General features: G+C 40.3%; 1 protein-coding gene across 3 annotated transcripts in view; it reads left to right on the forward strand.

Moving 5' to 3' along the window:
- Nucleotides 1-17,201, forward strand: part of POT1 (protection of telomeres 1) — a 364,682-nt gene that overhangs the window by 311,732 nt on the left and 35,749 nt on the right. For all 3 annotated transcript variants that reach the window (XR_003858606.1, XM_029615658.1, XM_029615659.1), the window contains exons 16-17: nucleotides 8,534-8,669; nucleotides 16,943-17,031. Coding sequence is in view for 2 of the 3 variants with exons in the window: in XM_029615658.1 (XP_029471518.1) it covers nucleotides 8,534-8,669; nucleotides 16,943-17,031 (225 nt within the window). In the remaining variant the exon portion in view is untranslated. The remainder of the gene's footprint in view (nucleotides 1-8,533; nucleotides 8,670-16,942; nucleotides 17,032-17,201) is intronic.

Consider the following 17,201-nt stretch of genomic DNA (forward strand, 5'->3'; position numbering starts at 1 on the left):
GTTGGAAGCCCATAGCTTCGAGTGAAGAAAGGAAAGCTTCACAGGCAGGGGATTGTGGTGAGGTATCCACGTGTAAATTAAAATCTCCTAGGAGGATCGTGGGTACGTCAGGTGATGAATCTTTCTCTAGGAGACCGGGTGGGGTATAAATGAGACACAGTTGGAGTGATTTTGATTTGAAGAAGCCAATTTCGTATTGATATGGGATGTCACATTTATGGGACAAAAGTTGGAGGTCCTTTTTTACAGCCAGGAGTAAGCCGCCTCCTCTCTTCTTCTTCTTCCTCGGGATTGAGAAAACATCATAGATATCTAGGGTAATTGGTTGATGAGGGGAGTGTCATGTTGTTTGAACCAGGTTTCAGTGACAGCGCATATTTCTGGATTAGAATCAGTGAGAATGTCTTGTAGAAGATGGGTTTTCTTTTGCAGAGATTGTGCGTTGAAAAGGATAATGGAAATGAGAGAGAGGCTGATAGCTTGAGTGCGAGTGATGGTGTGTATAGGGATGAGTCTTCTGTTTTTGTGAGGGGTTTTGTGGTGTGTGGTTTGATGAGTGGATGAGAGGGAAACATATGGGTGGACTTCTGTTTGATAAGTTAAGGCGCAATCTCCGAGAAAAGGAGGCATTGTTGCACTACAGAGTAAAGCTAGTAGCAGGGTTAGGCGAGTACAGGAATGAAAGCAAACCAACCAGATGCAAAACACAGGTAAGAATACAGGTAAGAGTACCGGTATGAATGCAAAACATAAGGCACCAAAAATATGCAATTTACAAAACAGCTAATGTTGTAATGAATAGCAAGACTAGCATGATAGGTCTTAGGAAGGAGCAGTTAAGTTGTTAATCTAACTTTTGTAAGGGGAGGGAGGATAGGAATGGTACACAGGATTAGGTAGTATACATATTGGGGTAGATTTTCAGACGAGCGCGAACAGCCTACTTTTGTTTGCGCTCCAGGCGCAAACAAAAGTACGCTGGATTTTAGTAGATACGCGCGTAGTCGCGCGTATCGGCTAAAATCCTGGATCAGCACGCGCAAGGCTATTGATTTCGTATAGCCTGCGCGCGCCGAGCCGCGCAGCCTACCCCCGTTCCCTCCTAGGCCGCTCCGAAATCGGAGCGGCCTAGAAGGGAACTTTCCTTTGCCCTCCCCTCACCTTCCCCTCCCTTCCCCTACCTAACCCACCCGCCCGGCCCTGTCTAAACCCCCATCCTACCTTTGTCGGGGGATTTACGCCTCCCAGAGGGAGGCGTAAATCCCCGCGCGCCAGCGGGCCTCCTGCGCACCGGGCCGCGACCTGGGGGCGGGTACGGAGGGCGCGGCCACGCCCCCGGGCCGTAGCCACGCCCCCATACCCGCCCCCAAAACGCTGCCGACATGCCCCCGCAACGCCGCGCGCTCCGGCCCCGCCCCCGACACGCCTCCCGACACGCCCACTCCGAAAACCCCAGGACTTACGCAAGTCCCGGGGTTCTGCGCTCGCCGGTGAGCCTATATAAAATAGGCTCACCGGCGCGCAGGGCCCTGCTCGCGTAAATCCGCCCGGTTTTGGGCGGATTTACGCGAGCAGGGCTCTGAAAATCCGCCCCATTTAGCAGTAAGGGATGGGATACAATTCAAGGATATATCATTCATAAATTCAAAATGCCATTTGAGAATGGTTGGTCTTAGATACTTCACCAGTATTACTGTTTAGCCTAGTTTTGCTTGGGCTGGTCATCCGGGAGCTTAGCTGCGATTTCCGGAAATGGTGCGTGGCGAAAGCGATGGCAATGCATGCAAAGGGTTAGATACCGCCTGGACACAGTCACAAACTCCTTCTGGGCTGTCTGACGGGGCTGCTCGAAGGGGCGCTCAAAGGGGCAGGCCCCTTTGTCGTGCTCCTTCGGCACGTGACGCTCGGCGCGTGACACCTAGCCTGGTTTGACTTTTATAGTTGACTCTTTTCTCTGTCGCGCATCAGTGATGTCATCAATATGAGTCTTCACCCACAATTATCAAGGACACACTTCCTTATTCCAACGTAATATTGACCTTCATACTAGGCATCATAGTGTGGTAAATTTTTTACCCATGTCACTCTGCCTTCTTTATAATCATCGGTCAGTCCATTTCATTTTTATAATTTTCTTGATGCAATTAAAACACCCGGTGATGATAAAAACGTATTCCTTTATAAATTAATAACCAACTTATCTGTATATCGCCGTGTTCAATTCGTGCTTTTTTTCTCTTTTTTTTCCCCGTATCAAGCTTTGATGCCCTTAGTTAAATCAGCAATACGTCCATCATTCATATTGCTGAAAATTGCCCGACATTGCACAATGTTTCGGACCCATGTTCAGTCCTTCTTCAAGGGCGGAATTCTAGGTCGCAGACAAACAAATTATCAGTGCTTTGCATTATGTTATTACCACATATATTCATACATTCCTCTACTCACTTCTTAGATAGCATGGCGGCTCTCAGCGTTTTTCTTGACTTTCTTTTCCGGTCATCTAACTTTCCTACGATTTAAAGATCCCGCGGAAATGACATCACAACGTACGTCATCACGTTTTCACAAAGAATACCATTCAATGGTATTATTTAAACCTGCCAGCATTACTGTGCCTATTTTGAAAATCCACTGCTGTTCTCTAAGATTCAAACAAAAATTTGGATCTCCTCCTCGTGGATTCACAGGTACTACGTCGATGACTCTCCATTTTAATTGCTGAAAAGAATGTCCTTTTTCTATACAATGAACCACCATAGGAGCTGCAATCTTTCCCGTAGAGATGCAGCTTCTGTGTTCTATCAGGCGCGTACTTATCTGACGTTTTGTACGTCCTATATAGTACAGTAATATTGAATCTGCAATATTAGTAACTTTTGATATCAAAGCGCTTTATACATCAATACCTCAAACAGCAACATTAGAGATTTTGAAGCATGTATTGGATAATCGCCCACGTCCACATCGTATTCCGACTGATTTTTTATCAGAGATAGCAGAACTAGCGTTATGCGAAAATTTTTTTGTTTTTCAGCAAATTTGGTACAAACAAATCAGCGGAACAGCGATGGGAGCCACCATGGCGCCCAGCTTGGCTAACTTGTATGTTAAACATTTTGAAGAAACACTTTTGTATCCAGCAGTAGAATTCAAAAATATGTCCAATTGGGTTAGGTATATAGATGATATCTTTTGTTTGTGGCATGCGAATGAAGAAAGCTTATTGGCCTTTTTTAACTGGCTTAACACATTAGATCAGCATCTACAGTTTACTATCACATATCATAGTACAGTAATTAGTTTTTTGGACATTTGTATTAGGAAACAAGGGAGTAAATTATCGACATCAATATATAGAAAAACATGCGATCGAAACACCCTGCTACATTATGCAAGTTTCCATCCGTTCCATTTAAGAACTAATTTACCTGTTGGTCAGTTTCTGCGGTTGCGCAGATTATGCGATACAAAAATTGAGTTTCAAGCACAGGCTGAAATACTGAAAAGTAGATTGTTAGTTCGAGGTTATCCTCCTAAATGTATAAAATCTGCATATAAGCGAGCCTTTAATGCTGAACGTCAGTGGTTGCTATTAGAAAAATCTTCATTTAGCGATGAGTCGCGTATAGTTTGCACTATCCCATATTCTGACAAGGCTGGAAAAATAGCTGCTTTAATACGTTATCATTGGTCTGTATTACAATTACATGCACCGTTTAGAGAAGCACCAATTATAGCTTATAAAAGGGGCAAAAATATATCAGACAATATAGTACATTCGTTTTTAACGCCCATGGTACAATGTGACATAGCAGGTCAGCAGGGCCATTGGCAGTGTAACCACTGTTCCATGTGTGCCCAAACTATTGAGGGCGCAACATGGTCAGATAAATATGGTGTTACACATAAATCATGGCAATTCACTGATTGTTCATCTGTAAATGTAATATACATAATTATATGTCCATGCGAACTGTACTATATAGGACGTACAAAACGTCAGATAAGAACGCGCCTGATAGAACACAGAAGCTGCATCTCTACGGGAAAGATTGCAGCTCCTATGGTGGTTCATTGTATAGAAAAAGGACATTCTTTTCAGCAATTAAAATGGAGAGTCATCGACGTAGTACCTGTGAATCCACGAGGAGGAGATCCAAATTTTTGTTTGAATCTTAGAGAACAGCAGTGGATTTTCAAAATAGGCACAGTAATGCCGGCAGGTTTAAATAATACCATTGAATGGTATTCTTTGTGAAAACGTGATGACGTACGTTGTGATGTCATTTCCGCAGGATCTTTAAATCGTAGGAGAGTTAGATGACCGGAAAAGAAAGTCAAGAAAAACGCTGAGAGCCGCCATGCTATCTAAGAAGTGAGTAGAGGAATGTATGAATATATGTGGTAATAACATAATGCAAAGCACTGATAATTTGTTTGTCTGCGACCTAGAATTCCGCCCTTGAAGAAGGACTGAACATGGGTCCGAAACATTGTGCAATGTCGGGCAATTTTCAGCAATATGAATGATGGACGTATTGCTGATTTAACTAAGGGCATCAAAGCTTGATACGGGGAAAAAAAAGAGAAAAAAAGCACGAATTGAACACGGCGATATACAGATAAGTTGGTTATTAATTTATAAAGGAATAAGTTTTTATCATCACCGGGTGTTTTAATTGCATCAAGAAAATTATAAAAATGAAATGGACTGACCGATGATTATAAAGAAGGCAGAGTGACATGGGTAAAAAATTTACCACACTATGATGCCTAGTATGAAGGTCAATATTACGTTGGAATAAGGAAGTGTGTCTTTGATAATTGTGGGTGTTTGCTGCGGGACGAGTTTCCTATCATTAAACAGACAGGTTGGTTTGAAATCAATTTAGTGTTTAATCAATATGAGTCTTAACATCCAGCACAGAGATTTAAAGGTGGATTCGTTAGTTGCAGGGCCGTCTTCCAGCTGGGGGAGGGGTTAACAGCCACGAGGTGGAGGAGGAGGAGAGGGTCCAATGGAGGGCTGGGTACAGGAGAAAGCTCAATCCAAGCCCTGGATCCTGGCTTGCAGAGCAGTAGCACAAAGAGAAGCAAGTGGAAATGAAGTTACCTGCACAGAGATTTAAAAGTACATTCGTTAGTTGCAGGGCCGTCTTCCAGCTGGGGGAGGGGTTAACAGAATGAAACCTGTATAAAAGGACATGATTTATCACTTTCACCAAATAATATTGATCACAAAATTATGTTACCGAATCTTTATGGCACCTATGTAGAATGTATGTTCCAATACATTAACCAACCTGAATTTATGTACCTTCCTGTAAACCATTGTAATGGTATTTATTTATTTTATTTATTTATTTATTTAAGGGTTTTTTATATACCGGGGCACGTTAAAAACATCACCTCGGTTCACAATGTAACATAACATAGCAACAGGCTTTACAATAATTTATAGTAGGAGGAAATATTGAGGCAACTAATTCAACTTGAAAGGTGGTTATTTAACTTAATGACGGTATAAAAAAGATTTTAAATAAAATAAATACCACACTACTGATGTTAGTAATAGCAGTGGTTATTTTCTAAGTCAACTTGATTAATAGCAGGTAATGGACTTCTCCTTCAAAAACTTATCCAAACCTTTTTTAAACCCAGCTACACTAACTGCACTAACCACATCCCCTGGCAACAAACTCCAGAGTTTAATTGTGCAATGAATGAAAAATAATTTTCTCTGATTAATTTTAAATGTGCTACATGCTAACTTCATGGAGTGCCCTCTAGTCTTTCCATTATCCGAAAGAGTAAATAACCGATTCACATTTACCCATTCTAGACATCTCATGATTTTAAAGACCTCTTTCATATCCCCCCTCAGCCATCTCTTCTGAACAGCCCTTACCTCTTTAGTCTTTCCACATAAGGGAGCAGTTCCATGCCCTTTATCATTTTGGTCGCCCTTCTCTGTACCTTCTTCATCGCAGCAATATCTTTCTTGAGATGTTGCAACCAAAACTGTACACAGTATTCAAGGTGCGGTCTCACCATGGAGCTATACAGAGGCATTATGACATTCTCAGTTTTATTCACCATTCCCTTTCTAATAATTCCTAACATTATGTTTGCTTTTTTGACTGCCACAGCACACTGAGCTGACGATTGCAAAGTATTATCAACTTTGACACCTAGATCTCTTTCCAGGGCGGTAGCTCCTAATAAGGAACCTAACATCCTGTAACTAGAGCATAGCTTATTTTCCCTGTATGCATCACCTTGCACTTATCCACATTAAATTTCATCTGCCATTTGGATGCCCAATTTTCCACTCTCAGAAGGTCCTCCTGCAATTTATCACAATCCGCTTGTGATTTAACTACTCCGAATAATTTTGTAAATTTGCAAATTTGATTACCTCGCTTATCGTATTCCTTTCCAGATCATTTATATATATATTGAAAAGCACAGGTCCTAGTACAGATCCTTGAGGCACTCCACTGTATACCCTTTTCCACTGAAAAAATTGTCCATTTAATCCTACTCTTTGTTTCCTATCTTTTAAGCAGTTTATAATCCATGAAAGGTCATCACCACCTATCCCATGACTTTTTACTTTTCTTAGAAGCCTCTCATGAGGAACTTTGTCAAATGTCTTCTGAAAATCCAAATACACTGCATCCACCGGTTCACCTTTATCTACATGTTTATTAACCCCTTCAAAAAAGTAAAGCAAAATTATTTATTTTGAACAGGTATTTTGTATAGAAAGCAGTTCTTCAGTCACACAAATCATCCTTTCTCCCCCCAGTCAAAGCTATTATTTAAAATGGAAGAAAGCTGTAGGACCACGGTATCATGTGAGTTGCCACGCATTTGAAGACACTGCCCCAGAATAGTGAAAAGTTTTTCCACCTTTCCGGGCAGCTCTGGAAGAATCCATCTATTAGGCACTAAACAGTTATTTGTCCTATGCTTGTGACCGTTGAACTACTGTCTTCAGAGGACATCTGTTACAGGCAATCAACTTTCCTTTTTTTTCCCTCTCGTCCCATTTACTTTAAGAAGACAATTTTCAAAGCCATTTGCCGGGATAGACAGCAGTTTACCTGAGTAAAATATCTTGGCAAAAAATGACTGTCCTTTGCCTGACTAAAAGTATACATGAGCTTCCATAATGTGTGTGCTTTTAACTGGGTTAAAAAGAGATGTTCCTCGGGGTGTGTTTAGGTTGGTAGAATAAAACAGCAGTAGAACATTCCATTTTCCTATGTAATCATGTTATTTTACAGCCACCCCCATCTTGGCCGTCTGCAAAAATAGCAGGCACAAAGGATGCCACCACAAATTTTCACAGGGAAATAGAAAAAGAACACATTACTGGGTGTATCGTTAATTTACTGTTCACAAGTAATATGTCCATTTATTGGTAAATGTTTACGCCATTGTAAAATTGTGTATTTCTAATGGGAATGTAAATGTTTTGCTATATTATAATGAAGGCAATTTTCAGGGAGGGGCAGAGCCTCTGAGTACTTTTACCTGCAGATCTTGTCTGCTCTCTTAAAGAATGAATGAATGAATGAATACACTTTCCCTTTGAAAAATGCCCAGTGAAAAAATACCTGCACTTAGGTTTTTCTGCATCAGTTTTTTTTTTCCAGCCAAAACAACCCTTATAATTTTGAAAACGCAAAACTGCATGCATCATTGCCTCCCCCACCTTGGTTTAGCCCTAGCCCAGGAACACCTCCACAGAAACTTATGGGGCGGTTTTTAAAAGCCCTGCGCGCGTAAATCCTTCCGGATTTACGCGCGCAGGGCACTCGCGCACCGGCGCACCTATTTTGCATAGGCCGCCGGCGCGCGTAAAGCCCCGGGACGTGCGTAAGTCCCGGGGCTTTCTAAAAGGGGCGTGTCGGGGGCGCGTCTAAAATGACGCGGCGTTTCGGGGGCGGCGACGCAGGCGTGGTTTCGGCCCGGGGGCGTGGCCGCGGCCTCCGGACCAGCCCCCGGGACCGGAACACGGAGCGGGGCTGCCGGCCGGCGCGTGCAAAGTTACGCCTGCTTTGAACAGGCGTAACTTTGCCGACAAAGGTAGGGGGGGATTTACATAGGGCCGGAGGGGTGGGTTAGGCAGGGGAAGGGAGGGGAAGGTGGGGGGAGGGCGAAGGAAGTTCCCTCCGAGGCCGCTTCGAAATCGGAGCGGCCTCGGAGGGAACAGGCAGCGCGCGCAGGTTGCACAAATGTGCACCCCCCTTGCGCGCACCGACTCCGGATTTTATAAGATACGCGCTTGGTGCGCGAACAAAAGTACACGATCGCGCAAATTTTTAAAATCTACCCCTATATGAATAAATGGCTTTCTAATATTCCTCTCTACATATAAAACTGTTTTCTTTTATCCTTTGTTCTCGGTTGCAGAATTAGAATTCATATGTTTTATTTTTCATGCAGTAATTTAGATATACAGTTACATTGCTTTGGAACAGCCCACCTTCTCTCTAATTAACCCTTCTTGTTTTCACAGATGCAGTACTACATGAGGTTTACAGACTTTCACAAAGATTTGGCAGTGTTATTCCTGTGATATCCAAAGGTGGACATCTCTCATTAGCAGACATTTCAGCTCCATATCTTATTCAGGGAAAAAGATGGTACTATGGGTAGGTAAATTATGTAAGACTGATGTAATACATTTAACCATCCTGTTTTAAGATTGAACACAAAATCCAAAAATATATGCTTTCAAGTTCAGTTATATAACATTAATATGTAACTGTCAAACAGGGTAGAACAAAAATGACTATCAAATCTGGACAGATTGGTACCTTTTTAGAATGCATACTCTATATTAGAATCTCAAGAACAGCTCTTCCTGTTGACTAGAAAATGAAATCTTAGAAGGCCACTATATGGTAGAAGATCCTGCACCAAATAGTTGGTTTCACAGTTGTTCAAGATTTCTCACTATTATTGATTACAAAGTACAGATTAGTTGACCTTGAAATGTGTAGTGATTGGGAGTTTCATAGTTGTGCAAAATTTCTCACTATTATTAGGTTTCACAGTTGTGCAAGATTTCTCACTATTATTGATTACAAAGTACAGATTAGTTGACCTTGAGATGTGTAGTGATTGGGAGTTTCACAGTTGTGCAAGATTTCTCACTATTATTGATTCCAAAGTACAGATTAGTTGACCTTGAGATGTGTAGTGATTGGGAGTTTCACAGTTGTGCAAGATTTCTCACTATTATTGATTCCAAAGTACAGATTAGTTGAGCTTGAGATGTGTAGTGATTGGGAGTTTCACAGTTGTGCAAGATTTCTCACTATTATTGATTCCAAAGTACAGATTAGTTGAGCTTGAGATGTGTAGTGATTGGGAGTTTCACAGTTGTGCAAGATTTCTCACTATTATTGATTCCAAAGTACAGATTAGTTGATCTTGAGATGTGTAGTGATTGGGAGAGGAATGGCAAGCTCAAAGTGAGATAGACACTACACTATTTATGGAAGAGAGTATTTGTGTGGAACTAGTAATGAAAGAGGACAAAATCATGGGGCCAGATGAGATGAATCCTAAGATACTAAGGGAGTTCAGAGCAGTGGCGGCCTTTGGATAGGGTTTGCTGGGCGGTCACCCAAGGCTTCATGAGCTGAAAGACATCCTGAGTATCTCAGGCATTACCCGTTATGTTGAAGAGCTGGTGCATAGCAGATTTTTGCCCAGGATAATTTTTGCCCTAGAGCTGGCCCTGCTTTGGAGATATTCTGATGTGTCCACTAAAGGACCAGTTCAATAGGTCCTTGGCAAAGGGAATGAATATTTAAGAACATAAGATGCCAATCCAGTTCACAAGTATCTGGCAGGATCCCAAAGGGTACATGGAGTCCCATGTTGCTTATCTCAGTGATAAGTAGTGAATTTCTGCAACTCCATCTTAATAATGGTTTATGGACTTTTCCTCCAGGAACTTGTCCAAACCTTTCACCACAACATCTGGCTATGAATTCCAGAGCTTAATTATGAGTTGAGTAAAAAAATATTTTCTCTTATTAGTTTTAAATGTACAACTTAGTAACTTGATTGAGTGTCCCTAGTCTTTGTACTTTATGAAAAAGTAGACAACATATATCTTTTCGTTCCACTACATTCATTATTTGATAGACATCTATCATATCCCCTCAGTTAACTCTTCTCCAAGCTGAAGATTCCTAACCTATTTAGCTTTTCTCATAGGGGAATCGTTCGATCCCCATTATCATTTTGGTCAGCCTTCTCTGTATCATTTCTAATTTGCTATATCTTTTTTGAGATGTGATGACCAGAACTGTACACAGTACTCAAGATAAGGTTACACCATGGAATGGTACAGAGGCATTATGATATTCTCTGTTTTATTTTTCATTCCTTTCCTATGAATTCCTAGCATTCTATTTGCTTTCTTAGCTGCTGCTGCACGCTGAGCAGAAGATTTCAACATATTATCAACGATGACGCTTAGATCTAAGCACCATAGTGGATAATACTTTAAAATCGTCGGCTCAGTGTGCTGCAGCAGTCAAAAAAGCAAACAGAATGTTAGGAATTATTACGAAGGGAATGGTTAATAAAACGGAAAATGTCATAATGCCTCTGTATCGCTCCATGGTGAGACCACACCTTGGATACTGTGTATAATTCTGGTCGCCGCATCTCAAAAATGATATAGTTGCGATGGAGAAGGTACAGATAAGGGCAACCAAAATGATAAAGAGGATGGAACAGCTCCCCTATGAGGAAAGGCTAAAGAGGTTAGGGCTGTTCAGCTTGGAGAAGAGACGACTGAAGGGGGATATGATAGAGGTCTTTAAGATCATGAGAGGTCTTTAACGAGTAGATGTGAATCTGTTATTTACATTTTCGAATAATAGGAGGACTAGAGGGCATTACATGAAGTTAGCAAGTAGCACATTTAAGAATAATCGGAGAACATTCTTTTTCACTCAACGCACTATAAAGCTTTGGAATTTATTGCCAGAGGATGTGATTGGTGCAGTTAGTGTAGCTGGGTTCATGAAAGGTTTGGATAAGTTCTTGGAGGAGAAGTCCATTAACTGCTATTAATCAATTTACTTGGGGAATAGCCACTGCTATTAATTGCATCAGAAGCATGGGATCTTCTTAGTGTTTGGGTAATTGCCAGGTTCTTGTGGCCTGGTTTGGCCTCTGTTGAAAACAGGATACTGGGCTTGATGGACCCTTGGTCTGACCCCCGCATGGCAATTTCTTATGTTCTTATGCTGAATGGTAATTCCTAATGTGAAACATTGTATTGTGTAGCCATAATTTGGGTTACTTTTTCCTAAGTGCATCACTTTGCACTTATCCATATTAAATTTCATTTGTCTTTTGCATGCTAAATCTCCCAGTTATGCAGCATCCTCTTGAATAATTTTGTGTCATCAGCAAAAGATTGGAGAAGGGCCAGTGTGTACCCTCTTCACAAAAGTGGTAACAGAGAGGAGGTTGGAAACTACAGGCTGATTAGCCTTAACTCAGTGGCAAGAAAATTACTGGAGACTCTGCTGAAGGACAGGATAGTGAGCTTACCTACAAGCTAGTGGGTTGCAGGATTCAAGGGTGCATGATTTACTAGAGGAAGATCTTGTCAAATGAATCTCAATTTCTTTTCTATTCAGTGACTAGAGAATTAGATCAAGGGCATGTGCTGGATGTGGTTTACTTGGATTTCAACAAAATATTTTGTTTTGTCACATGTAGGAATCTCATGAATAAAATGAGCAGACTGAGAGTGGATCCCAAGGTGGTGGAATAGATTATTTATTTATTTATTTAGCATTTTTATATACCGACTTTCCAATAACAGAATTACTGATCAATTCGGTTTACATTTTAACAGAACAATAACATTGACAAGTAAATGTCTTACAAAGAACAGGTCGATATAACTTGGATAAGTAAATATGGGGTTAACCAGTAAAGATACATTGCCTAATATAGGTATAAGTAAAAGATACAGTGCCTAATGTAGGTTAAATAAACAGTTGCTAATTATAAGGGGAGGCCTAAGTTAAATAAACAGTTGCTAATTATAAGACTAGGTTATGTCTTCGACTGCCATAGATTAAGTGAGTTCTATAGATGATCTAAATAGCTCTCAGGTGGGTAATCATTGGCCGAGATGTTCCACAGGAAGCTGTTATGGGAAAGCTTGGTTGAACAGCCAAGTCTTGAGTCTTTTTTTAAATGTAGATGAGCATTGCACTGCTCTGAGTTCTGGTGGGAGAGAGTTCCAGATTTTGGGGCCCGCTGTAGAGAAGGCTCTTTTGCTTAATGCTGACTTCATCGGTAGTGTATGTAGGTTGTTTTTATAGGCTTGTCTTACTGGTCTGGAGGAGGTGTGGAATCGGAGAGGGATTTTGAGCTCGAGTGGTGCCAAGTTGTGTAGAGCCTTGTGGGTTAATGAGAGCACTTTGAATAGTATTCTGAATTTCACGGGTAGCCAGTGTAGGGTTTTCAAAATAGGTGATATGTGGTCTCTTTTATTGGACTTGGTTAAGATCCTTGCTGCTGCGTTTTGCAGCATCTGTAGGGGTTTTATGGCGTTAGCGGGGAGGCCTAGTAGAAGCGAGTTGCAATAATCTATTTTCGTGAGAATGATAGCTTGCAGCACTAAACGGAAATCTTGGAAATGGAGGAGAGGTCTCAACCTTTTCAAAACTTGTAATTTGAAGAATCCATCCTTTACGATATTATTTATGAGAGATCTGTAATTCATTTGATTATCAAGGATAACCCCTAGATTTCTGACTTGTGTGGACATTGTTAATTGAGAAGACAAGATGGTACTGGGATGTGTGTGGGTTCCGTCTTGGGAGATGAGTAGGTATTCTGTTTTGCTTTGATTTAGAATCAGATTGAGGCTCGTGAGTAAGTTGTTGATGGCTAGTTGGCAAGAGTTCCAGAAGTCCAGGGTTTTTTGGAGAGATTCAGTGATAGGAATCATTATCTGCACATCGTCTGCGTATAAGTAGTGTATGAGATTTAGATTAATGAGGAGCTGGCAGAGTGGTAGAAGGTATATATTGAATAAGGTTGGAGAAAGTGACGAGCCTTGAGGGACTCCTAAGGTGCAGGTGACTGGTTGCGAAACTTCCTTGTTGACCTTGACCTTGTACTGTCTGTTCTGTAAGAATGATTTGCACCATTTGAGGGCCTCATCTCTGATGCCTATGTCTGACAGACGATCTATTAATGTGTTATGATTGACCGTGTCAAATGCCGCCGAGAGATCAAGTAGGATGAGAAGACAAGGGTGTCGGTTTTCCAGGTTTAGTAATATGGAGTCCGTTAGTGAGATAAGTAGAGTTTCCGTGCTTCGTGATTGGCGGAAACCGAACTGAGCTGGAGACAAAATGTTGTTATCGTTTAGGTATTCAGTTAGTTGTTTGTTTACAACACGTTCCATGATTTTTGCGATGAAAGGTAGATTTGCAATTGGGCGAAAATTGGATGGGTTTTCTGGAGAAAGACTAGATTTTTTTAGTAGTGGTTTTACGATTGCCATTTTTAGTGGATCAGGTACTAGCCCTTGGGAGAAGGAGCAGTTGATGATTTGTGCAATGGGTTTGGAGATGGTTTTAGCGCAGGCGATTAGATTAGATTAGATTAGATTAGAAATTGTTTGACTAATAAACACAGAAGGATAGAAAGGTGGTTGGTTAACGGAGCGTTTAGGCACTAGAGAGTTGCTACAGGAACGTCGGTATAGAAAAAACTATAAATAAATAAATAAGGTGAATTAAAGGCATAACAACAGAAAAAGGTCCCTTTTAAGGCCTCACCTGGAGTATTGTGTTCAGTTCTGGAGGCTGCATCTGAAAAAAAGGGTAGCGTTAGGATAGTAGTCCAGAGAGAGGCATCCAAAATGGTGTAGGGTCTGTACCATAAGACACATCAGACGAAACTTGAGGAAGTAAATGTGTATACCCTAGAGGAGAGGAGAGACAGGAGGGATATAATACAGACTTTTAAATACTTAGGTATAAAAATACTATACAGGAGAAGCAAACCTTTTCCAATGGAAAGGATGCTGTACAACTAGTGATCGTGATATGAAACTCTGGGGAGGGATAGAGATTTAGGAACAATGTCAGGAAACATTTTTCACAGAAAGGGTGGTTTAAACATAAAATATCCTTCTGGAGGTGGTGGTGAAGACAAAAACAGTGACAGATTTCTGAAAGGCATGGGTTAAAAATAGAGGATCCTTGGCAGCAAGAGGATAGAAACGAAGCACTGGAATAATCTGTGGTAACTTTTCTGCATAGGGCAACCTGCATAAAGAGACAGTTACAACCCTGAACACCTTGCTGGGCAGAATGAATGGTTAATTTTGGTCTTTTATATGCCATCATTTACTATGTTTAACGAAACAGCACCATGGAATATAGTAATATTTACATTTTGTTTACATTTATATAGTGCCACATCTGACATGGCAATGTACTGTATTTGTTCTATTTCACAGGGAAATTAGAGGTGACAAAGCTTTGTTAGAAAGTTGTTACACATTCCTGAGATCTGTATTTCTTCTGCGTTCATTTGCCATGTAAAAGAGCCTAGTACCTTATTTTCCACATATTGAGGATGTAAAAGGTTAAAAAGAAGAGGACAATTACAGGCAATTTACTTCTTTGATCTAAACGCCTTCTGATCTTTCATATGCCAAATATTGACAAAACAATGAGATACCCAACTCCATAGTTTGCAATCATGGGGGAAACGTCCCTCTTTTTGTCAGTTTTCAAAGACAGCAAAATTTCTGTAGACATGTTCTTCTTATTTTTTTTTAACAAAAATATTTAACAGTTGCACTGATATCTTCTCCATGTGGACTCTCTTTGATCTCCCCTTTTTTTCTGAATCTCACTTTGTCCATTCTCCTCCTCTTTTCCTACATTTATACTCTTTTTTTTTTTTCCTTCAAAGTTTTCCCTATCATGCATTTCTCCTCCTTACTTTTTCTTCCTTCCCAAGATTCTCCTAGCCTCCACAGCTCTGCCTCAACTTTCTAAGCTCCTTCCATCCCTCCCATCTCTCTTCCTGTTGCCCTTCCCAGAATCCTTCCTGGCCTCCCACTAGCTTTATCTTTCTGTACTCTGACAAGTTTCCTTTCTGACCCTTCCCAAGCTTTCTCTCTGTCTTTTCCCTTCCCCTGCTTCCCTTTGGTTTCATCATTCGCTTTTACTCCCTCCTTCCCCCTAATCTCTTCTCACACTAGGCCCCTCTGTCTATGGGGGAATCAAATCATCATACTTGGCCCTTTCTCTTTCCTCCTAGGCTTGGGGCTATACTATAGTGAGGTTTTGGGATATCTTTGCTAAATTTTACTGGTGCTGGTGCGCTCTGCATTATATAAGCAAACGACTGCAGCTGCGGTGGAATGGGAGCTGTCAGAATCTATAAAAGTAGAGGGAGCAATGGGAAAATAACATGTTATACTGAACTCGAAAATATATGACTAATTATTCTCTTTTAATTTGTAAATGGTTTGCATCTTTTCCTGTAGATACAAAAATGTTTGGGTTAACGTCAAAGAATGGATGTACAATAATGGGGCAAATATATTTATGAAAAAATCAAAAAGGAAAAACTCTAGAACCACCTCTCTTGTGCTCTGTGCCACTCACAAACCTTTGTCCAAATTTCAAAAAAATTGTATTATTATTTTTTTTTATTATTTAATCCGCATCAGCAAGCCTGACGGTGTGCTTACCCACCACTTTCAAAGGGAAGCCACCCAGTCTTCTAATCATTTGCGGTTACAGTCTGTTTCAAAATGTGTGTAATTTTTCAATTTTTTCAAAATTTTTCATTTTATATTCCCATAGACAGAAAAGTATTTGCTCATTTTTCATTTTATATTCCCATAGACAGAAAAGTATTTGCTCGACACTCAGCCGATGTTTCGCTATGCTTCATCAGGAGCTTTTGAAATTGAAACCTTTCCCGCCATTTTTTTAAAGGGAACCCATCTTCAAAACATTTCTCGCTTGTATTCACTGTTCGTTTGCCGATATCCTTCTCACAGGATGAATCGCGTCTCGACTGATTTGAATGGATTCAAACAGTGAATACAAGCGAGAAATGTTTTGAAGATGGGTTCCCTTTAAAAAATGGCGGGAAAGGTTTCAATTTCAAAAGCTCCTGATGAAGCATAGCAAAACATCGGCAGGGTGTCGAGCAAATACTTTTCTGTCTATGGGAATATAAAATGAAAAATTTTGAAAAAATTGAAAAATTACACACATTTTGAAACAGACTATAACCACAAATGATTAGAAGACCGGGCGGCTTCCCTTTGAAAGTGGTGGGTAAGCACGCCGTTAGGCATGCTGATGCGGATTAAAAAATTTAAAAAAAAAAAAAATAATAATTTTTTGAAATTTGGACAAAGGTTTGTGAGTGGTGCAGAGCACAAGAGAGGTGGTTCTAGAGTTTTTCCTTTTTGATTTTTTCATTTAGGATTACATGGAAAAACATTAAGCTCTTCTATTTTTTCTGTGCAAATATATTTATCACATCTTATTCCTGAAATTAAAGCAGACAGTTTTAGCTAGAAGTGCATCTCAGCTGAAACTGTTTTCAGCAGCATTGAGGGTTTTTCTTTATTTCTACTAACTACAGTTTAGAGTAATTTTACATAGACTAATACATGTTTGCACCACTGAACATCTTGGCATTATCTACCAGGAATAGCAAAATCGAACAGTGGAGAAAATAACACATTTCATTAATTACCAAAAATGGCTATGAGATGTATAGCATAGCTCAGCCAAACTGTGTTGGAGGACAAAGACAGTACCATAAATAAGTTGTCTTGAATAAATTTGAATATATTTATAATTGACTTATTTTTTAAAATCAGGTGCAAGCATTGTTCCAATCTGAAGTATATGGAGTGCCTTCAGTCTATAACTAAAGAGAATTTCTGGAAGCCTACTTCAATAGCAAAAGGTATTCAGATAAGTTTGTTATTGCTGTTGCCTTCCGTAGAAGTAGCAGTATAATAGAATCAGTCAGCAGAGGATGAAAACTGTTGGATACATTATATAAGCTTCAGTCATTGTTAGATTTAGTTCTATTGCTTGTTCTTTTATGTTTATTCTTGCATAGAAATACAACTT

Source organism: Rhinatrema bivittatum, chromosome 9 (assembly GCF_901001135.1).
Source record: "Rhinatrema bivittatum chromosome 9, aRhiBiv1.1, whole genome shotgun sequence".
Taxonomy (NCBI): domain Eukaryota; kingdom Metazoa; phylum Chordata; class Amphibia; order Gymnophiona; family Rhinatrematidae; genus Rhinatrema; species Rhinatrema bivittatum.